This window comes from Vitis vinifera, chromosome 3 (genome assembly GCF_030704535.1).
Source record: "Vitis vinifera cultivar Pinot Noir 40024 chromosome 3, ASM3070453v1".
Lineage (NCBI taxonomy): Eukaryota > Viridiplantae > Streptophyta > Magnoliopsida > Vitales > Vitaceae > Vitis > Vitis vinifera.
The window spans coordinates 20,318,991-20,342,383 of record NC_081807.1 but is presented as its reverse complement, the minus strand read 5'-3'; the positions used below and the strand labels follow the sequence as shown (position 1 = coordinate 20,342,383).

At 37.9% G+C, this 23,393-nt stretch overlaps 1 protein-coding gene across 1 annotated transcript in view; it reads left to right on the top strand.

Moving 5' to 3' along the window:
- LOC100248381 (cytochrome P450-like) overlaps nt 1–23,393 on the top strand; it is a 28,451-nt gene that overhangs the window by 4,021 nt on the left and 1,037 nt on the right. The window contains exons 4-11 of the mRNA XM_002266847.4: nt 8,581–8,665; nt 10,363–10,601; nt 18,075–18,248; nt 19,741–19,788; nt 19,917–19,976; nt 20,296–20,382; nt 21,187–21,275; nt 23,038–23,129. Of these exons, the coding sequence (XP_002266883.1) occupies nt 8,581–8,665; nt 10,363–10,601; nt 18,075–18,248; nt 19,741–19,788; nt 19,917–19,976; nt 20,296–20,382; nt 21,187–21,275; nt 23,038–23,129 (874 nt within the window). The remainder of the gene's footprint in view (nt 1–8,580; nt 8,666–10,362; nt 10,602–18,074; nt 18,249–19,740; nt 19,789–19,916; nt 19,977–20,295; nt 20,383–21,186; nt 21,276–23,037; nt 23,130–23,393) is intronic.

Below are 23,393 nucleotides of genomic sequence, written 5' to 3'. Positions count from 1 at the left end.
CCATGTTTTCAAGATGCGAACCTGATGGCCAATATCAATATTTTATTATTTTGTTCCATATATGAAATTGCCTTCAATGAATATGGATTCATGCATGTATATGTGCACATATTTATTTATTCATTATCTCAATGTATTAGTTTTGCTTTAACCTGTTTTGTCTCTTTGAAATTACATATCGAATAGAGAAGCAATATACACAGAAACCTTTTATGCAGTTCTATACCTTCTGAACAATTTACTGAATGCATCATTTTAAATTTTATGTGGAGGCAAACCTTCACCATTTCAAGCTTGCAAACTGAATTTGTTTCATATGTCTTAGTTGGGTCTTGAACCTAATAGGGAGCATAAACTTTGAAGTAATGCATCTTGGTGACAGAAACAACTTGAAATATACTACTTTACTAATGCAATTACTTTTCTAAAACAGTTAATTTTTGGAGACTGTTGTGATAGACAACAGCTGATATTTCTTCCTCCATGTTAGTAATAGATTACCTAGAGAAATAGGTAAAAGAAATTTCCATCCAAGATTTAATAGTTGGTCCATTCTCAGCCTAGGTAAAGTCCATCTTGCTGTGATAGGAATGAACAAGAACAAATAAGTTTTGGCTAATGTAATAAAGATACCTATTGTCGTTCCAAAGACTTCTCTCGCTTTATTTATTTAAAAAAACTAGCCAAGCAGACAAACGACCCTGGATCCTTTTAATTTCTCCTGCATTTTTATTTGATAAGTATTTCACATTTACAATGAAATTTATGTGCTGCTTGTTATTCTGTACAAAAGGATCTTGACTAATTCACCCTTTTTTTTTTTGTTTGTCCACTACTTCTTATATGTAACAAATCTAAAATTATGATAAACCTAGAAAAAAAATCTAAACTAAGAATAGGAATTTTTGACAAAGGTGTCAAGGATCATTATTATTTCGACAAAAGAAAGGGATGTGGAAAATCCAACATGGTATTCTTTCTACCACTATATTAATGCGGAGGTAATTTCAAAATGAATAGTTGGAAATTTTTTTCGGTATCAAACACTCTTGTCAATAAAAAATTCTGAGTGAAAATGGAGGAGAGAGAGAGAGAGAGAGCAAGAGCGACGGAGGAGTGTGAGGATTTCTGAGTGCAACTGAGAATGCAGAGGGCGATGTCCTTACGGGGTCTTGGAAAAGCTTCAGGAAGGGTGGCTTCGGAGTGGAGTCGAAGTCGTTTGAGGTTAAGGTGGAGGAGAAGAAAGGCAGATTGCAAGCTACAATTGTGGAGAGGAAAAGAGGGATTTCCTCGTGGATTAGGCTGGGACCGGCGAGCCTTGGGCTATTCCTCGATTGTCTGGTTCTTTGTATTAAGGATGTGAGAACTATAAAATGAGTAAGAAAGTGGAAAGAAAATGGGAGGGCTTATTCTCTGGTGCGAGATCAAAACAAAGGGGGGTGCTTCCTCCGGTTAGATGTTGTGGACCTGGAAAACAAAAGGTTTAGCATATTTATCCCCAAAGGAAGAGGAGCAAAGGGTGGTTGGGTTTCAATGGTGGAGATGCTACGACGCTTGGGCTGTGCTAATGGAGGAGTGATAAGCCAAAAAGAAGAAGAGCTACGGTTGAAACCAAGTATGGTGAAAACCTTTGCGGAAGTGGTTAAAATGCCGAGGGGTAAAGATAGAGCAACAATCAGGGTGGAGGTCACAAAGAAGGAGCTATGCCGAAACTTAAACAAATTGGCTCACTGTGTGGTTGGGATATGGAACCCTAGCGCAGCAAGGGGGGATGACCTACGAAGTTGGGGGACCCATTTGGCAAAAATCTGGAGTTTGAAGGGCAACCTAGGGTTAGCAAAACTGGAGAGGGGCAAGGTATTGATGGAATTTGAGCTTTTGATAGAAGCAGAGCAAGCCATTAAACTTGGAAGCATCTCGGTTGGGGGGATCTTTCTTCGCCCGGAGAAATGGAGGCCTGAGACGGGATGTCTGAGGGAAGGGGAGAACAAGAGTGAAGCTTGGGTGCGGGTTGTAGGCTTACCCGTCTCCTTATGGGATCGGGACATTCTAAGAAGGATAGGGGAGGAGTGCGGGGGTTTTCTCGTAGTCGACTCCCAAGCGGAGAAGATGGAGGAATTGCAGTGGGCCTGGATATTGGTGAAGCGTAACGGTGAGGAACTCCCCAATGTGGTGGAGGTTTGGGTTGAAGAGCTATGCTACTTGCTAACTCTCTGGTGGGAGGTCAGGCCAGTAATGAGAGCGGCGACGATAGGAAAGAGAGGAAAGAATGTCGCAACAGGAGATGAGGTTGGGGGTGAGGTTTGTACATGCGTGGGTGAGCGCGTGCTGGAGGCGAAGGACAGTTCGAGGATCGAGGCCCTGCCGTTGCCTACCGATGGGACGTAGGGCCAGTCAAGTGGGTCGGGGCAAGTTCTGGATCCTATTCGGAGCTTTGATGGGTCGCCGGGTGGGTCCCAAGGATCAGGTGGACTTACTTTGCTGGGCCTAGCAGAGACTCCTTGGAGTTCTAAGGAATTAGAGCCCATTGGGCTTGCTCATTTCTCAGACTTCCCTTGTGAAAATGGGCCGTCTCTTCTTGGGCTGTCGTCTAGGAAGAATTCTGGGCGGGCTAAGATTTTGGAGCCTTCTGTGGTGCCTGGGCTGGACAACTGAGGCCCGTCTATGCCCTTAGTTGTGGTTAGAGCCCAGTTGGGGGAGGCCTGTCCATCCATGGTAATTGGCCAAAGCCTAGTGGGGGGTCCAGACGCTGGTATTTCTCTTTTCTGGGTGAAGGATGGCTTGCGGAGGCCTTCTGAGGAGGAGATACAGTCCGAGGGGAGATCGAAGATTGACTGTGCCTTGTTGGAGGAAGCTGTAAGGTATGAAAACGACCCTATCACTATTGGACCGATGGTTTCTGGTTCTCTTTTTTCTCCCTCTTCTATTTATGGTCGGACTCCATTGAGGGAGTATTACGACTTTTCTGGGGTTGGCTTGGACTTAACCTAGGGGGTTACACCGGGTCGATTGTGTAACGTCACTGGGTCTACAGAGCAGGAGACAGTTACGTGCTGGGAGTTGATGGAGGTCAATACTGACAGTATTGAAGAGAGTAGAGAGGAATTGTGCTTAGTTCGGTCTATGCCACAAGAAGGTAGAGGATGGAAGGAATTAAGTTGGGAGGAAAGCGATCTGGCTAGGTTTAGCAAGTTTTTGGGATTTTCTACAGAGGGATTGGAGAAAGATATTTTGGAGTTTCTGGTCAAAATTAGAAAGAGAAGGGAGAGAGTTCATAGCAAAACTCTTCTGGAGAAATCGAAATTCGAAAGGGAATTGAAAAGGCTTGAATGTTCCATCAATTATGAGAGGGGGGAAAAGAAGAAGTGTGCTGTGCAAGGAAGAGGGTGCCAGATTATGGAAGTCCAATGAAGATAAGGTTGTTGAGCTGGAATGTGCGTGGAGCTAACGATAGCTCTAAAAGAAAGGTGATTTAAGGCCATGATCAAAAGCCAGGAAGTGGATTTGTTTTGTATCTAGGAGACGAAAATTTAGTCAATGTCAGAGGGTATGGTGAGGAGTTTGGGCTCTGGGAGGTTTCTTGATTGGGGTGCCATGGGTGCTTAGGGAGCTACGGGAGGGATTTTGATATGTTGGGATAAAACGACCCTGGAGGTGCTTGAGATGGAGATGGGGTAGTTCTCAATTTCTTGTAGGCTTAGGAATGTAGAAGATGAGATTGTTTGAATTTTCACAGGAGGGTACGGGCTGTTTTCTAAGGAAGAAAGGGAGATTCTGTGGGAGGAGCTCGGGGTAATAAGGGGCATCTGGGATGACCCTTGGTGTTTAGGGGGCGACTTCAAGGTTACCCTCTCCCAAAGGGAAAGGAGCAATCAGGGAAGGCTGATTGGTGCGACGAGAAGATTTGCTCAGGTTGTTGATGAGTTAGAGCTCCTGGATCTTCCTCTGCAAGGGGGTGTGTTTTCCTGGAGCGGGGGTAGGAACAATCAATCTTGGGCTAGACTGGATCGATTCCTAGTGACCCAGAACTAGCTTGATCATTTTAGTGGGGTTGTCCAGAGTAGGTTACCTAGACCCACTTCTGATCACTTTCCCATCTTGCTGAAGGGTGGTGGGTTAAGACGGGGCCCTTCCCCGTTCAGGTTTGAAAACATGTGGCTCAAAGTTGATGGGTTTAAGGATCTTTTTTGGGGTTGGTGGCAGGGGTCGGGGGGGAGAGGGAGGGCCAGTTTTAGATTGGCTACTAAGCTGAAGGTGATGAAGGAAAAAATCAAAGGGTGGAACAGGGATGTGTTTGGAAGGCTGAAAGTTAATAAAAACTCAGCCCTCCAACAAGTCGCATTCTGGGATGGGGTGGAGAGTGAAAGGAGTCTGACAGAAGGTGAAACGGAGCTGAAAAGAGAAGCTAAGGAAACCTATAAGAAGTGGGTGTTATTGGAAGAAACTCATTGGAGACAAGTGTCAAGGGAGCTGTGGCTTAAGGAAGGGGACAAGAACACACACTTCTTTCACCAGATGGCCAATGCCCACCGAAGAAATAACTCCTTGGATAAAATTAAGATCAATGGGGTGTGGTTGGCTGAGGAGCAGGAGGTGAGAGAGAGGATTGTGAATGCTTTTCAGCAACTGCTTTCAGAGGAGCCAGGCTGGAGAGCTGATATTGAGGGGCTGCACCTTCAAAGTCTAAACCGTAATGAAGCTGAAGTCTTGGAGCTGCCCTTCATTGAGGAAGAAATCCACTTTGCATTGATGGAAATGAATGGAGATAAGGCTCCAGGCCCGGATGGGTTCACAGTGGCTTTTTGGCAATCTTGCTGGGACTTCGTGAAGGAGGAGATTGTGGACCTGTTTAAGGAGTTTTTTGATAAGAAATCTTTTGCTATGAGTCTCAATACTACCTTCCTAGTCCTCATTCCAAAGAAAGGTGGGGCTGAGGACCTTGGGGACTTCAGGCCCATCAGCCTTCTAGGGGGACTGTATAAGCTTTTGGCCAAGGTGCTGGCCAATAGGCTGAAGAAGGTTTTAGACAAGGTGGTCTCTGCGGACCAAAATGCTTTTGTGAGGGGAAGACAGATTTTGGATGCCTCGCTCATAGCTAATGAGGTGATTGATTTTTGGCATAAATGTAAGGAGAAAGGGTTGATTTGTAAACTGGATATTGAAAAAGCCTATGATAGGATTAATTGGAATTTACTCATGAAGGTCTTGCACAAGATGGACTTTGGATCTCGTTGGATGGAGTGGATTTGGTGGTGCATTTCAACTGCAAAATTTTCTGTTCTGGTTAATGGGGTGCCAGCAGGTTATTTCTCCAACTCCAGGGGGCTGCGTCAAGGAGATCCTCTTTCTCCTTACCTTTTTGTTTTGGGTATGGAAGTGCTAAGTGTACTTATAAGAAAGGCTGTTGATGAGAGATTCATTTCAGGCTGTAGTCTTCGAGGGAGGGGGCGAATGGAGATGAATGTGTCCCATTTGCTCTTTGCTGATGACACAATTATTTTCTACGAAGCAAGGAAAGAACACCTAACCTCTCTAAGTTGGATTTTGGCTTGATTTGAGGCAGCCTCTGGTCTAAGAATAAACCTATCTAAAAGCGAATTAATTCCAGTTGGGGAGGTTGAAGACATTGACGAAATGGCAGTGGAGTTAGGGTGTAGAGTGAGGTCTCTTCCTACTCTATATCTGGGGCTGCCCCTTGGAGCCAACCACAAGGCCTCGTCTATTTGGGATGGGGTGGAAGAAAGAATGAGAAGAAGGTTAGCACTTTGGAAAATACAATATTTGTCAAAGGGTGGGAGAATTACCCTCATTAAAAGTACATTGGCCAGCATACCTATTTACCAATTGTCCCTTTTTCGAATGCCCAAGTTAGTAGCAAAAAGGCTCGAAAAATTATGAAGGGACTTTCTTTGAAAAGGAAATCCTTTGGAAGAAGGTGATCGGGGTGAAGTATGACCATGAGGGATTTGGTTGGCGAACTAATGAAGCTCGCGGAACGTTTGGAGTGGGGGTTTAGAAGGAAATTTTGAAGGAGGCGAACTAGTGTTAGGATAACATAGGGTTCAAGGTGGGAGAGGGGACTAGGTCAATTTCTGGACAGATCAGTGGTGTGGTAATGAGGCGCTGTCCCAAACTTTTCCCCAGCTATTTGCCTTGGCGGTCCATAGGAACGCTACGGTCAATGAAGTGTGGGATTCAAGCCTTGGTCAAGGAGTTTGGAACATTAGACTTTCCAGAGATTTTAATGATTGAGAGCTGGATGCTATAGGAGAGCTGTTTCATATGTTGAGGGACTTGAGGATTTCTTCAGAAGAGGACTCAGTGATATGGAAAGGAGGGGGTCATGGTTCTTTTTGGATTAGGGATGCTTATAAGCTGCTGGCAGCTCCTAGTCCCATCACCTTCCCGAAAAAAAGCATTTGGGTGGATAAGGTTCCAACCAAAGTTGCTTCTTTTGCTTGGGAGGCCACGTGGGAGAAGATCCTAACTTTGGATAGGCTCCAAAGACGAGGTTGGCACCTTCCTAATCGTTGCTTTTTGTGTGGTTGTGAAGAGGAAAATGTAAATCATATTATTTTACATTGTATAGTGGTCAGGGTCCTCTAGGAGATCGTCCTTGCTTTGTTTGGGGCTCAATGGGTGTTCCTAGAGACAATCAAAGAGGTATTATTTAGTTGGAGGGGCCCCTTTGTGGGGAAAAAGATTTGGAACTCCATCCCGTTGTGTATTTTTTGGACGGTATGGAAGGAAAGAAATATATTAGCTTTTAGGGGAGGCTCTTTAGCTATACAGAAACTGAAAAATTCTTTTGTATGTAATTTGTGGAGTTGGGTTAGGGTGTATATGGGAGAGGAGTCCTCTTCGCTTTTAGGCTTTTTGGAATGGTTTGCGGTTCCTTAAGGGCTGGTGAGGTTTTTTGTTCATGTGTTTTTTTGTTTATAGGCTACTATGTATACTACCTGTATGCTTTGTGGTTTTTCGCCCTTTAATATATTTGTACTCATTTATCAAAAAAAAAAAAAAAAGAAAACACTCATGTCAATAAAATGATTGAAGAAGGCGTTGTTACTAACATGTTTACTTCCATTGTGGGTAATGTGTTTGGGTTCAAAGCTTTGTGCGCTCTACGTCTAGAGGATTTGCGAATCTCCCCTGCTTATTCTAAAACTTTCCAAGGCCCGCCTCATGGCATCCAAGTTGAGAGAGATAAATTGAACAAGTATGGTTGTGCCTTATTGGGATTGCCAAAAACGGACCACACCTAAAGTTAGATCAAGTTCTAATTGTTCAAGTTGACTCTGTAGTAATAAGATCTAGAAATTTATTTCGGACAATTGAACCTTCTCAAACTGTTTCTTTTTAAGAACCAAAAAGATTTGTGCCAAAATAATAGAAGACAAGAAGAACAAAAGGCCTTGGATACGTAATGGATCTTAAAGTACTATTTCTACATCTCCCTGACCAAATCCACCCACATTAGGATTACTCGTTAATTTCATTAAACATTGCTCAGATGATACCTACCAATGTTAAGAAGAAATCTCTTGAACTCTTTTCCTTTGTATTTAATTGAGTTCAATCTTCTCAAATTGGAGAATCTTTGAGTTATTGCATTCCTCCCAATTGGTTTTCCCAAAAAACAACATTTTGAACCTTGTTTTCTGTATGTTGAATACAACAATTTTTGGATACATTCTTAATCTTGTTGTTAGAGCTGTAATTGCTGTGACAAAAAATTTATAATATGTTAGCTTTAATGGCACTACAGGAGAGGAAGCAATAACAGCCTAAAGTTGGAATAGTAACAGACCGAAAGTTTGCATTTTTGGATGCAATGGCCATACACAGGCTCGAACCTGCAGCTTGATGCTTGACAGTCTTCGAGGTTACCATTGTCCCAAGTAGAAACCACCTATTGTGCATGAAAAGCACCTATCATAAGAGATTGAGATAGTGCCCGACTTACTTTGCTCTCATATTGTTTCAGTAGCTATGAAAGACTCGTGTATGAATCTTCTTATTGCTTGTAGGAGGGCGTTTCCATTCTGGTTATGTTTTAGCCACCCTTCAAGACAGCAAAAATATTTTGAGTTTTCTTTCTTGTTGTATTGCATAGTAGACTTTAACTTTTTGTTCCGTGTATCAGAAAATCTCAAATTTCATGAAATAGAAAGTTAACGTGGCTATCCCTTTTACTTCCCAGTCCCATCAGTGCTATATATCAGCTAACGAATTATTTAGGTTATGATTCTTATGAATACATCACAAAAAAACTGGTCAAAGGAATATTGTTTTGTGGTCCTCTTTCTTATCCCCCTGTTTTCTCTCAAAAGGAGTTTGGTTGTCTATAATGATGAAAGAAAAGGGGAAATGATTATGGTTAATGAAAATAAGGGCCAAGCATTTATATGTGGTTTTTTGTTTGACCAAATAAGCCAAAAAATAGGTTGTTATGTTGGCATCTTTGATTTTGTGCATGTTTATTACTTATATATGCATATATTTTACTTCTAGTCATAATTGTTGCATGTCATTTATCCATTCTGATCTTTGTACCCAAGTTGTCATATCTTTAACTAGGGAGTTCTTGCTGATATACTAGAACCAATAATGGGGAAAGGACTCATACCTGCTGACCTTGACACCTGGAAGCAAAGGAGAAGAGGTGAGGGCTTTGCACTTAGGCTGAGGTTTGCATCTTAGCTTATGACCAAGAATTAAGATTCTGAAATGTATTAACTACATACACATTCATTAACTGATAAAAAATTTCTGTTGTTGAGGTTTTCAACTGTTTATATCCATTCTTGAAAATTGTGGGCATGCAAGTATTGTTTTTGATCAGTACTGTTGAGAGGATTGTATCGCCCATGCATGCTATATCCAAATTGGTAAGTTAGGAGGAACTTGTTGGTTTCAGGATGGTTCTTGTAATATAACATATTGCCTGAGCATCCATTACACTTTGGTTTTACTTCAACCATTTCTAGTCCCTACTTTGGTGGATTTATGCGGCAACTTGTATTCACTTAACAAATCACCAGCACCATCAGTTGGTTATGTAACTAGATCATTTACAGTTCTGTGTTCAACCTTTAAAAAAGAATAATTTTCTTCATTATGTTAAGTAATTATGAGGCCTTACATTTTAAGCAAGATTTCATGGATAGTTATCATGAATCTAGGTTTTTAACTTTTGACAATCATTCTAACTTATTATTTAGATTTCTGTTTTGAATATTGACACTTGATCCTCTCCTATTAAAGTTTGATGAAAATGTTGATTTGAATCCACAATGCTAAACAATATTAATTGTGTAAGCATTGCAGAAAATGTCAAGTGACAAGGAAATTACAATAGAAGCAGTTAAGTACTAGCTGGTCATCTTGGGATTTGGAGATTTTATTGGCAACTGTAGTCTATTATTTAATGAACTTCTAGTATCAGGAAACACTAACATGTGATAATGGATTCATGAGCTGCTGGATGGCTAGTTAGAAGGTGTCTAATCACTTGAGGGCCATTTCTGTGAAGCTAATAACCTAAATATTCTACAAATACTGGACTTTGCATACATTGTCTAAATTCCAAAAAATCATCTACTTTATGAGAACGATTTTTCAAAATAACAAACTGGCTTGGCCTCCTATGTTTTACTTTCTCTGTACTAGGAGCTATTGGTTGGGCTATGAAAGCTGGATTTTAGTCTTACTGAAGATTTGAGAGGCTTTTTCTATAGGGACTGGGCATCTCTTGGTTGAAGGTGCCTTCTAGGTTGTAAGTACTTGGGCAGGTAGATAGTTTAGTTCTGGATGATTTTAATATGATTTTTAGCCTCTATGAGGATTTGAGGTTTTTGTTTACTTATCTTTTTAGTTTCTTCTGTTTTTTCTTGTTTGCACTGTCCTCTAGGTTTTTGAAGATTTCTTATCCCTCTTTTGTAAATTGCCTTTGCTTTTGATCAACAAAATTTTGTTTCTTACAAATATTATTCTGTGATTATTTTTCACTTGTTAAACTGATAAATTGGTAGCATGTTAAGTTTCTTTCATTACTATTGCAATAGAATGGCTGATGGTTCTAAAGAGTGTGAGAAAGCCATGAAATACCATGTATAAGGTTGAAAACACTACATTTAAACCTCTTGTTGGTATAATCATTGCATTTGGTTGACAAAAACTAAAGGGCATGATTTGTGTTGCTAACAAGAAGTGCTTGTGACAATGGTGTATGAATATTCACAGGTTCTGCATTTTCTATTATTGTTCTGGTTTCTACAGATATATTTTCATGGTCTTTGATTTTTGGAGCTCTTTTTTCGTTAAATGGACATCTTTAATTTGTTCCAAATTAAATTGCAGTTATTGCTCCTGGGTTCCATGCTTTATACTTGGAAGCTATGACAAAAGTATTTACTGAGTGTTCAGAAAGAGCAATATTGAAATTTGAGAAGCTTCTAGAAGGAGAGCACTTGCATGGGGGAAAGACAATTGAGTTGGATCTTGAAGCTGAGTTTTCAAATTTGGCACTTGACATTATTGGGCTTGGTGTCTTTAACTATGATTTTGGATCTGTCACGAAAGAATCTCCAGTGATAAAGGTTCATGAAATGAATATACATTCTAGAATTTCTGTCATGGGGTTGCATTTGTCTTTCAATGCATTTAGATTTTGTATATTTATTCAGTAATTTATACTCCTCTCATATATGCATAAAAAAACCTGATTTGGCACTTGACATTATTGGGCTTGGTGTCTTTAACCATGATTTTGGATCTGTTACAAAAGAATCTCCAGTGATAAAGGTTCATGAAATGAATATACATTCTAGAAGCTCTGTCATGGGGTTGCATTTGTCTTTTAATGCGTTTAGATTTTTTATACTTATTCAATAATTTATACTCCTTTTGTATATGCATTAAAAAAACCAGTTTCTATAACGTTTAAGTTACTCTCTTAGATTTTTCATCTGCTTTGCCACTTTTATTTTCCTCAAGTATATTTACTAGATGCAATCAAAGTTAATTTATAATTATAATTTGCTATATACTATGAAATTTTTATTCTCATGAACGAAAATTGTGGCAAATTGCAATTATGTATACTGTCTCACTTTCTTTTCATCATCTCTTCCAAATATCATTGTTTTTCTTCCAAGGTCTGCCACCTTTTATTTTTCTTGTCTATATTTACGTAAAAATTTAAATTTGAATTGGTGTTATCATTGTATATTTGTATGTGCATCATTAATACTCGTATTTGTACTGATGTGATGCTTACAACTTTTATCTTCTTCTTCTTCTTCTTCTTCTCTCTCTCTTTCTCTCTCTCTCTCCTTTTGTTTTTCTTTGTGTCAGAGCCAGTTCTAAACCTGGATAGAGGGATTGTTGCTCTAGGTAGATTGCCAAGATGAAACCTTTTCTTAAATTCTTAAGAACATAAAACATCAACAAACAGTGGTAGGGATCCAATTCAGATTCTTGGGTAAAAATAGAATGAAAAATGGTGTGAAATTGGATTGCACGAAGCTTAAAATGGATTTAGTTGTTGGAATAGATGGCAAAACAGGCATGGTGCTGTTGACCTCAAGTAGTTAGGCAGGTTGTCTTTTTCCATGATTTTAAGGAATGAAAGAAATGATGAGGAAGAGTCATGAACTTATGCAGAAACTAAGGAAAAAGTTAAGGAAGAAAAGGTAGATTACTGCATATCTTTTTTGATGAACACATAACATCACATCTTGCCATGCATTGGTTCTCCTTGTAAAGAAGTTGAAGCTAGATCCCTTGGGGATATGAGATCACCCTAGTCTACTAGTTGTGTACCTGGCTCAAGATATTGATATTGACCAAATTATTGATTGTTCAGATGTATGATACCAATGGAAATACTGGTGTCTAAATTTTTTTTAATGAAACTGATGCAATCATTAGTTTCTATTGTTAGCTTCCTACATCATTAGTTTCTATTTTAGATTAGTTTTTATTTCCATTATTTTCTATTTTTAGTTTCCTGCATCATTAGTTTCTATTTTAGATTTATTTCTATTTCCTACATCATTAGTTTCTATTTTAGGTTAGTTTCCATTTTCTACATTATTAGTTTCTATTGTAGGTTCATCATTAGTTTCCTATTTCTTTCCTAGTTTTCCTAGTTTCCAATTACCTTGGTTTCCTATTTCTAGTTTCCTATTTCAGTTATTTCCTTTATTTTTGTATTACAAACATTATTTAAAGGCTCATTGTAATTGTTAGAGAGGAGTTCAATATATTTTTTCAGAATTATTCTCTAATTTTCAGATCCTATTGTGACCTTTGTGTTGGTTTTTAAGTGCTTTTCTATTTCATTTTGAAACAAACCTTTCGCTGCACCAAAATTGGTATTAGAGCAAGGATTTTTACCTCGATCTGATGGTTGATGACGGTTCTAGTGGAAAACGAACCATCGATGACGAATGATGGTTCGAAAAAATCGAGCAACGACTCAACGGGATCGACAAGACTCTTCGCAACCTCATGCAGATGGTGTCTGCGTTGACTATTGAAGGGAAACATGAACCCATGAAGCGACGACTAGACCAATGTGGTGATTGGCAAGAGGACGACTACGATGACCAATGTCGGCCACAGATCGGTTCAAAAATCAATGGCGGAGGCGTGATTCGCACGAATCCAATCATAAATCGTGATTTTTGTGAGGCCTATCCATTACGAGTGTATGAGGGTCGGAATCGGGGAGCTCTTAGGCACCATGAAGACGACAACCTCCAACGAGGGTTTTTTGATGACCAAGATGAGTTTTGTCCACCTTTTCGAGATGGTGATGATATTCGACTTTCACAGCGGAGGAATATTCAACAAAGGTAGCAACAGAGGTTGGATTATTCATCTAGAGAAGAAGATGATTTTTGTTTCAATTATCGAGCTAACAATCGGGGTCAAAATAACCAAGAATTTAAGATGAAGATGGATTTACCAAGTTTCGATGGTCGACTACACATTGAAGATTTTCTCGATTGGGTCTATACTGTCGGAAACTTTTTCAACTATTTGAGTATTTAAGAAGAAAATCAAGTAAAGCTTGTGGCATATAAGTTGAAGGGCGCAACTTCTGCATGGTGGAAACAACTTCAATATAATCGTCAACGACAAGGAAAACAACGTGTTCGTACTTGGCCTAAGATGAAACAGTTATTACAAGGACAATTTCTCCCTCTGTATTATGAACAATTTTTATACCAACAATATCAAAATTGTTGGCAAGCCAATCAGACTGTGAACAAATACACGGAGGAATTTTATTGATTTAATGCCCGAGTTAATTTGTCTGAGATGGAGGACCAATTAATTGCTCGTTATATTGGGGGCCTAAAGCTGGTCATTCAAGAGTGACTGACTCTTCAAGGGGTTTGGACAATGATAGATGTAGTTAATTTGGCGATGAAAGTGGAAAGTCAAATCCATAGGTCCACGGTGTTCACTCCGAGTAACTTTCGCCGACCAATCCTTCAAGAAGCAATGATAACAACGATAAAGATGCCCCTTCAACTCAAAATTTGATGCAGAATCGAAGTGGAACTTTAACCCCTATTCGATCTAATACTCAAGGCTGAAACCAGCAGTAACAACGAATCAATAATGACCCTCATGTGTGTCCAAATCTAGGGAAGCGTTTTCAGTGCAACCAGCCAGACCATCTTTCAAATAATTGCCCGAATAAACAATTTGTTAACTTTGTAGAAGGTGGTAGAGAAGAGGAACAAGTTCTTGAAGAAGATATCTACGAGGGTGCTGAGTTTGCAGAAGGAGATATGGGAGAAGAAGTGGCGTGCATTGTCCAACGACTTTTGCTTACCCCAAAAAGTCAGATGACTCTCAACGACATAAAATATTCTGGACTCAATGCACTATTCGTAATATAGTGTGCAACGTGATCATTGACAGTGGAAATAGCAAGAATGTTGTTTCCAAGGTTTTTGTGAAAGCACTTAATTTGAAGACTGATAAACACCCTTCTCCATAGAAGATTGCATGGATTAAGAAAGGCCCGGAAGTTTGCAAAGTTCCTTTGTCGATCGGAAAGTATTACAAAGATGAGATCGTATGTGACATGGTGGATATGGACGCTTGTCATATTTTATTGGGGAGGCCGTGACACTATGATGTTGATGCCACTTATAAAGGTCGAGATAATACTTTTATTTTTTGGTGGTTTGATAAGAAGATTGTTTTGATGCCACAGTCTCAATCGTCAGAAAATAATTCGGTTACTAAGAAAGATAAGTCATTATTCACCAACATAACGAGCCTAGATTTCTTTAAGCAAGTAAAAGAGCCACACATACGTCCTTCGGATGAGTTTTCTTTGTAGCCACAAAACTCGAGGGTGAGTTTTCTTCAAGTGGAGGGGATTGATGCAGCACACAATCATCGTTAGTTTCTATTTTTAGTTTCCTACATCCTTAGTTTCTATTTTAGATTAATTTCTATTTCTTACATTGTTAGTTTCTATTTTAGGTTAGTTTTTGTTTTCTACATTATTAGTTTCTATTGTAGGTTCATCATTAGTTTCCTATTTCTTTTCTAGTTTTCCTAGTTTCCAGTTACCTTGGTTTCCTATTTCTAGTTTCTTATTTCAGTTATTTCCTTTATTTTTGCATTACAAACATTATTTAAAGGCTCATTGTAATTGTTAGAGAGGAGTTCAATATATTTTTTCAGAGTTATTCTTTAATTTTCAGATCATATTGTGATCTTTGTGTTGGTTCTTGAGCGTTTTTCTGTTTCTTTTTGAAACAAACCTTCCGCCGCACCAGAAACAACCTAATTTACTAACCTGATAGTAAATGAAACCCTAAGCAATAGGATAAGTATAAACAAGGCTTAATGAGGTGAGAGCTCTCCAGAAGAATGATATAGGGGACTTGTTTTATTTGCCTCTAGGCAAGAAGCTTGGTCGCTAATGGGTTTTCAAAGTGAAATATAATGTTGATGGGACAAATAGAAGTACAATAGCTGAGCGATTTCCTAACACACTGGGAATTGATTATTGGTAAATCTTTGCTCCAATTGCCTAGACAAATTCTCCTTGGGTTGTTCTATCCATAGAAGGCAATGGTAATGGGTTACTGCACCAATTTTGCTGAAAAAAATGCATTTGTACACCGGGAAAAGGAAGAGGAATAAACATGAACATGTTCCTGGCTGGTTTGAGTACACCATAGCTATAAAGACACTTTCAGGTTGAAAAAGGCATTTTACAGTCTAAAAGAGTCTTCTTGAACCTAATTTAGATGTTTTAGGATGTCAATGCCGAAGAGGAAGGTTATCAAATCCCTTACAAAATCTTAGAAGGCAGATTTAGTTTGTTTATAGGAAACAAAAGTTCAGGATATGTTGCTGGACTTGGTGAGTTGGAATGGGGAACAGTGGAGGCCCAGGGTTCCGCTGGTGGAATCCTGCTGTTTTGGGATTACAAGAGTATTGGACTTGATCAAAATGGAAGTGGGAGCTTTTTCAGTCTCTTGTCACTTTATATACTGTGAACATGATTTTGGACAAGTCTTCACTGGGGTGTATGGCCCTACTCTGAGTAGGGAGAGGGAGAATTTTTGGATTGAATTAAGGGACATCAGAGGTTTGTGGAGTGACCCTTGGTGTGTTGGTGGGGATTTTAATATGGTTAGATTTCTGAGCAAAAGAAGGAACAAGATTTCTTTAAGAGCTTCCACAAGATGATTTTCAGAGATTCTTGTGGGTAGTGTCTCGAATGTGGAGGATTTGGGGGTTAAGTTAGGTTGCAGGTAAGGGGAGCTCCCACCTTTTACCTAGGTCTTTCTTTACGAGCACCTTTCAAGTCGAGGGCTTGTTGGCATTCAGTAGAAGAGAGGGTCCACATGAAGTTAGCTATGTAGAAGTGACAATATTTATCTAAGGGTGGGAGCTTCACTCCCATCAAGAGCATTTTGTTTAGCTTGCCCATCTACTAGATGTCTCTTTTTGTCATGCCTAGGAAGGTGAGCGAGAGGCTTGAGATTCAAAGAGACTTTTTATTGGGGGGGGGGGAGGGGGCCTCACTTGGTGAGATGGGAGATTACTTGTAGGGAAAAATTCAATTGGGAACTCGAGATTAAAAAGATCTCAATTCTGAAATGGGCCTCACTAGGAAAATAGAATTGAATATTTGTCTTAAAGAATGGTTTCCTTTGGAAGTGAATCATTATTAGGAAGTACAGGGAGGGGGGGGAAGGGGTTGGTGTACCAAGGAAGGTAGAGGTGGTTTCAAAGTTAGTTTGTGGAGGGCCATTAGGAGAGACTGAGAGAATTTTAATTGCAGAACCTCTTTCTTTGTGGGTAACGATAGAAGAATGAAATTATAAAAGGACAAATGGTGTGGTAATTCATCTTTAAAAGAGTCTTTTCCCTCTTTGTATTGCATAGTGGTGATAAAGAATGCCTGGGTGGCTAATGTGTGGAATCAACAAAGCGAGAGAGGATGTTGAAACCAATGCTTTATAGGAATCTAAATGATTGGTAAATGGGAAGGGTTGAGGCCTTCTTGTTAAGGCTTCAAGGTGTGGCAATGAATAGGGATATGTAAAATGAGATGTCTAGTTGGATGCAAAGAAGGGTAAATTTTCAATCAGGTCCTACAATTTTCTTAAGCAAGAAAGAGTGGAAGAGTTCCCTACTATGGTTGTTTGGAATGTGATGGCACCTTCCAAAGTTTCCACATGGAAGCCCATTGGGGAAAGGTGTTGACATTGGATACGTTGTAAAGGAGGGGATGGACTTTGGTGAATTGCTGCTTTCTTTGAAAGGAAGATGAGGAGTTAGGTGATCGCATCCTATTGCATTGTTCTAGAGCACAAGTGTTGTGGAATACTGTGTTTTTTTTTATCTTTGTTTACGAATGCTTGGGTGATGTCAATCTTGGTAAAAAGGCTCCTCTTGGGATGTCATGGTTCTCTTGTAGGAAAGAAGCAAAAGAGGATGTGGAGGATTATCCCTTTGTGTATTTTATAGTCTTCTTGGAAAGAGAGGAATGAACATGCTTTGGAAAGTAAGGAATTATCTTATCAAAGTTATTGAATTACTGATTTTCCTAAAAGTCTACAATATATACCATGCTTTTAACACTCTTCCTCATGTGTGGCCTTATACCGGCATGTGGGGATGCACTAGGCTCATAGGCAAACAATAACAATCTACCTCTTTTAGAATTACGCATTGGCTTAATAAATTAGGGAAATACATATTATGCAGTGAGGCTCAAACACATGACCTCCTGCCAAATGAGACTTTGATACCATTTTGAATTACCAATTTGGCCCCATAATGTATATCATGCTTTTTAACAGAAGCCTTTAAATCCTCTTTTCTTGGCATCCTTGTGTTATGGGCTAGGTTGCATATAGATGGGGTTCCTCTAACCATGATGGATTTTACCGTTTGGTTGGAGTTTTCGTTAGAGGGCTGTGTTTTTTAGAGTCCCTTGCATTTTTTTGCTTTGCCTCTTGACGCGTCTTGTATATTGCCTATATACTTGGTTGTGTGTTTTATTTGGCACTTTTAATATATTTTTGCTGCCTATCAAAAAGAAAAAATGTTGAAGTATGATTATAGGAAAGATCCAGTAAGTCATACATTGTTATTTTAAGTCTTCTTCAGGGAAAATCATTGCACATTCTTTTGTACATGGATGACTATAATTCCAATAATTTATATCAACTTAATTTGAACCTCATGTTTAAGGAGGTTTCTTTGGCAGGGGCCAGAAGAACTTTAAATACACATCATTCACTCTCTATCAAACATATTGAAAGGAAAACAAATAATAACAACAAATAAATAAAAAAAACTCTCTTGTAAAGATAGTGGACATTTAGATTGATTGCTGCTGATTTCTCTGAATAATTTACTGACTAAATGTTGAGAGTTGAAACTTGTACTCTTTTTAAGTTCTATCAAATACCATTGTCCTGACCAACTTTTAGAATATAAAGATTTGCATTCACTTGTTCTGTCTTGGCTATCACAAAATTTTGATTAGCTCCTCTAAAAATATATCACAGGCAGTATATGGTACTCTTTTTGAAGCTGAGCATAGATCGACCTTCTACATCCCTTATTGGAAAGTTCCTTTGGCAAGATGGATAGTACCAAGGCAGCGAAAGTTCCACAGTGACCTAAAGGTTATTAATGACTGTCTTGATGGACTCATCAAAAATGCAAAAGAGACTAGACAGGTAAGAAGTTCTTTGAGCTGCATGATTGAAGCTGAAAATTCAAAGTCACTTAGTTCTTAATACAAACATCTATTGGGCCTTTATTTGCTGTTTCTTTTTGCTTTAATTCTTATATAAATTTTAAAATTTTACAAAAGAAATTCTCAATTCAATTTTTACAAACACTTTATAGGTTTATTTTTGGGGTTTCCTTTTTGTTTATTTCATTTATTCTTTTTGCTGTAATTATTAGAACAGGTTGTACATATGCAGTTGCAGAATAGTTGTTATGTACTGATAAATCTACCTTTTGCCCTTCTAAAAAAATAAATTGGAAAAATAAAAGAGTATGGCCGGGGGCAGAAATTGATCACAAGTTTGCAAAGAAGTAGCCCACTTGTTTCTGGAGAACAGATGGGTAACATAGCTACCTCTAATGGTTTAAAGTGACAGAAGCAAAAAGCATAAAAGAGCCCAGGGACCTTAAGGCCCAAACTCTCTCATATGGTAGTTTCCAGAAGAGGAAGAACTGGTTTAGGAGTTCTTCTAGCAACTTAGATGTGTTTCAGGGCGGGGTCTCTTGCTTTATTTTCTGTCCTGTTTATTGGTAGCCTTTATATATTTATAATTTGTATTTTCAAAATAATAAAAGTGAATTTACTGTAGCACTACTGTTCTTGCTGCTCTAATAGTGAATTAAGAGTGTTACATTTTTTGTCCTTTTTTATTTGTCCTTAATTATGATTTGAGATTGCTTTGATTTGTGAACAAAAATGAATTTTTTCAGGTTTACAAGTGCAAAAGAATTCATAATTCTCTGTTTATGAAATGATCAATGAACAATGATCAAGATCAAGGATAATTAACATTTCTTGATTATAGGCTGTAATAATTGTCTTCTTCAAAGATGTAATTGCTTAGGGAACTCTAGCTATGATTGCCTTGGTTTTCCTTCCTTCTTATTCTTAATTTTGTTGAGAATAAAAGTGGATGCTGTATGTAATTTAAACCATGTGTAAGAGCCCTCAGTTGGCCCGAAGAAAGCATTAATCTCATCCTAAAGCTGCACTCTATCCTTTCCTAATTGTCTTAAACATTCTCTACAGCAAAGCTCAATCCCCAAACCTGAATTCCCATTATACTGTTGCATTTCAAACCATCCTGTACCAGCTTGGACTTGCTTTGTAATCAACGGTACATCACTAATTAAGCAAATCTCAAATGCTGCATGAAACACAAGGGACCAAAAGATATAGAAGTAGATCTTGCTCTCAAAAAGTGTTTCCTGATAAGAAAATGGACAGCTTTTTGGACAAGTAACAAGTCATGCAAACTGTCTATTACTCTTTCATCTTAACAAATTAAAAAGCTCACCAGTGAATAGTACAGTCATTCTCTCATGTTTTAGTTGTCTCTTATCAACATGTGCTTGACTTAATTGTCTGCTGCATGTTCTTAAACAAAATATCATCTCCAGTGTCTGGAATTTGATTTTGTTGACATTCGGTGACAGGAAACAGATGTTGAGAAACTGCAGCAAAGGGACTACCAAAATCTTAAGGTGGATATTTCTCCTTTATATTGCTTAAATTTCATTGACTTGCAAAATATGGGTTATAATTTAGAAGCTTTATAAATATTTGTATCCCAATCTTGTTAGTTTTGGCATTAAACTATAGAAGCTTGCAGGATGCAAGTCTTTTGCGGTTTTTAGTTGATATGCGAGGAGCTGATGTGGACGACCGTCAGGTGAATATCCATAGCCCTACTTTGGATATAAAGGATTTCTTGTTAGAAAATTTAGCTTGAGATTTACCATAATTGAATATTGTTCAACATTACCAAGTAGCAGCTTTCTTTTCTTTCTCCCTTTTTTCCTCTATTACTAAGGGCTATATGCATGTATACTTTGGCTTGACCTGTTTAACTTTAGGATTTTGAATTGGAACATTTGTTTGTGTGTACCATTTGGTGGGACTTGTCTTGAGCAAATTATTCTCCTACAAGCACTTGATAATTATTAGGGATGTTCTACAGTCCAATGTGGCATTTACTTTTGGTTCTGCAGCTAAGAGATGACCTGATGACAATGCTTATCGCTGGCCATGAAACAACTGCTGCTGTTCTCACTTGGGCTGTTTTCCTACTCGCACAAGTATGTTTCTGGATGATCAACTTTCTTGTGTAGTCTTGTTAAAACTAAAATTATGTCCTTTTACTACAAGGCTGCAACTTGGGTGGGTCCAACCTGGCCATCCCAAGTCAACCCAAGGTTCAGGTTTGTGTGAGCAATGTGTGAATGGGTTGGGGTTGGAGTCGGATTTAGGTTTGAAAATACCAACCAGAAAATATTAGGCTTGCTGCAAATTGAAGGTGTGGCCAATTCATCGAAACCCAAACCCATATATTATGAATTATTATTATTATTATTTTTTAATTATATATCATTTTATTTAAAACATGAAAATATAAAAAGGATAATGAGAGAACTCCAGCCTTTGCCTTTTATAATTGTATTATACTAATAAGTTTATTATTATTATTTAGTTAGTAAAATATTTTTAAATGTTGAAACTTGAGTTTAAGAGTTGCCATTTATATTAAATTAGTGACTGATAATATATTTGATAGCTTGAGACCTATTTAGCTTTTAAAATCGTATTTTATCGTATGATTTATCTTCTATAGCTTTGAAATAAGTATTTTATTTATTGGGTAACTCTATTATAAGCCTTTTGTTTGATAACTTGTGACAATCTGTGAGGACCCATAGGAACCCGAGTCGCCCATTGCTCATGGGCTTGGTGTGGGTTCACATGTGGATAGGCGGGTTTGGCACAAATTAGCCTTCCAACCCACCCAAGTTGCAGCACAATTTACTGCCACTTTGCATGAATTAATTTGTTTTTCCCAAAAATTGTACAGCCATATTAATGTGTATTGAATTTCTGTAGTGCAGAATCCCTCCAAGATGAAAAAAGCTCAAGCTGAGATTGATTCAGTTCTTGGTCAGGGCAGAATATCCTTTGAATCACTAAAAAAATTGGAGTAAGTCATCGAATCAGTTTCTTTTTGAGTGCTTGTTCTACTTATTACAGAAGGTAATTATGTTTCAGTAGGCTTGTGTTTTTACCTGTCTAAACATTTAGGTAAGAGCTCTGAATTTCACAACTCATCTCTGCATACAGGAGGTGTCTTGATGAGTTACATTCAATTCGGTTTCAAATCTTCCCTTCTGTAGAAGGATTTATACAAATTCAGGTCAATGTTGGAAGTATTGGTTAAAATCAGTTTCTATTAAAGTACAAAATATGTTCCAAATTTGCAGTATTTTTTTTTTTTTTTAGTTACGAATCAAATATATGGAATTAATCTTAATGTGACATTTGTAACAAGAATCTTAGGAATCTTCTTCGGTCATCAAAATATTGGTTAAAATTTGTGCTTTTGGGACCTAAACTACAACAAAAACATTGAAAAAAAAAACTTTCAGAAAACTAAAAGGGAACAAAAACAAAGAAATTGCATCTAAAGAAAAAACACAATACTTGATGTTGAAACTGAAAGATTTACTCTAAATGATTCATAAAATGTAAAATAGGCCCTAACAAGTTTAGTTCTGAATATAATTTAATAGATTGATATGTTTGTAGATATGTGAAACAGTAACTACGATACGCACTTATCAAAAAAAAAAAAAAAAAAAAAAAAAAAAACAATCCTACAATATTATGTGCACAAAACATGGATTCCATTGGTTGAGACAGTAATTAATAAAAATTGTGTATTGGAATGCAACCTATTGATAAATATGCAATTGAGTAAAGATATACATCACTTATCAGAAAAGAATATATTTATGGCCCCTCCCCAGTTTCTTGGGTCTTGCTCATAGCATCAGGAACACACCAGTTGGTTGGCATGGGTAGTTTTATTGGTCAGGAGAGGAAGACAATATGGAGAATGAACCCTTCAAACATTTTCGCTTTGTTTGGTTTTTGGAAAAGTTGAGGGAAAATGTAAGAAAAAGAAAATGGAGAGGAAAAGTACATAGAAAGGAGAAGTGAAGGAAGATTAAAAAATAGATTTAAAATCAATAAATTATTTTTATATATTGCTTTAAATGTATTTCACTTTTTTTCAAAGATTAAATAACTTAAAAAATTATAAATTTCTAGCTAATTTTAATTATATTTGATTTTTTTTTTCAAAATTTATGTAATGAAACCAAATATGAGAAAATTATTTTTCCTACCATTTTCTTCTTTCCTTAGTACATTTTGGGAATCAATATAGCCTTTTGAGTTCTTAAGGTTTGGAGCAATCTGAGTTAGCTCTTGAAAAAGCTCATACTTGTTTCTCGCTTCTCTTGGTTGAGGGAAGTTCAGAAGGGTGACATTATGACTGTTAGATTTCATTGGTAACTCAGGAAATGAATAGGATATTGTTTTGCGTGTGTTGCTTTCTGTTTCTTGGTTTTGCCCTTTGATGCTTCATGTATACTCCCTATGAACTTAAGTCCCGTTATTTTTTTGTTTGGCACCTTCTAATACATATCCTCTTTTTTTCTTATAAAAAAAAGAGTACATATTACAACTAACCTCAAATGTCTTTTCCTTTTCTGGCTTTTGTGGGCGAGATTCCTGGAAAATCTAAAGCTGTAAACTGGATTGAAGAACTTGTACCATAGACTCAACTTTCTTTTTTCCTACTCCTAACTTATAGGGGAATCTACTATTGGGACATTTCAGTTGTATAGGCAAGTTTCCTGGCTCAGACTATAAAGATCTGTTATGTTTCATGCATTTAGGTACATAAGACTCATTGTTGCAGAGTCTCTCCGTTTGTATCCTCAGCCCCCATTACTGATCAGACGTTCCCTCAAGTCAGATGCATTACCAGGTAAATCTCCTCATTTGCTATTCTCCAAAAACCACATTTTAATTCTTGAATTAATATTTTATCGATCATTTTTGTTATTTACTTAGAAATGACCTTGCAGTATTGAGTTGATAAATGGTTGTCAGCTATTGAATTATTCTGTTACATTCATTAGATGTTCTTCCAGTCCTTGTAATAACACCTTGCAGTAATTCAGAAAATTGAGCTCCTCAGTTTTGGCAAGGGAAGAAAAAAAAAAAAAATGACTGCACCTTCTGGCAATGA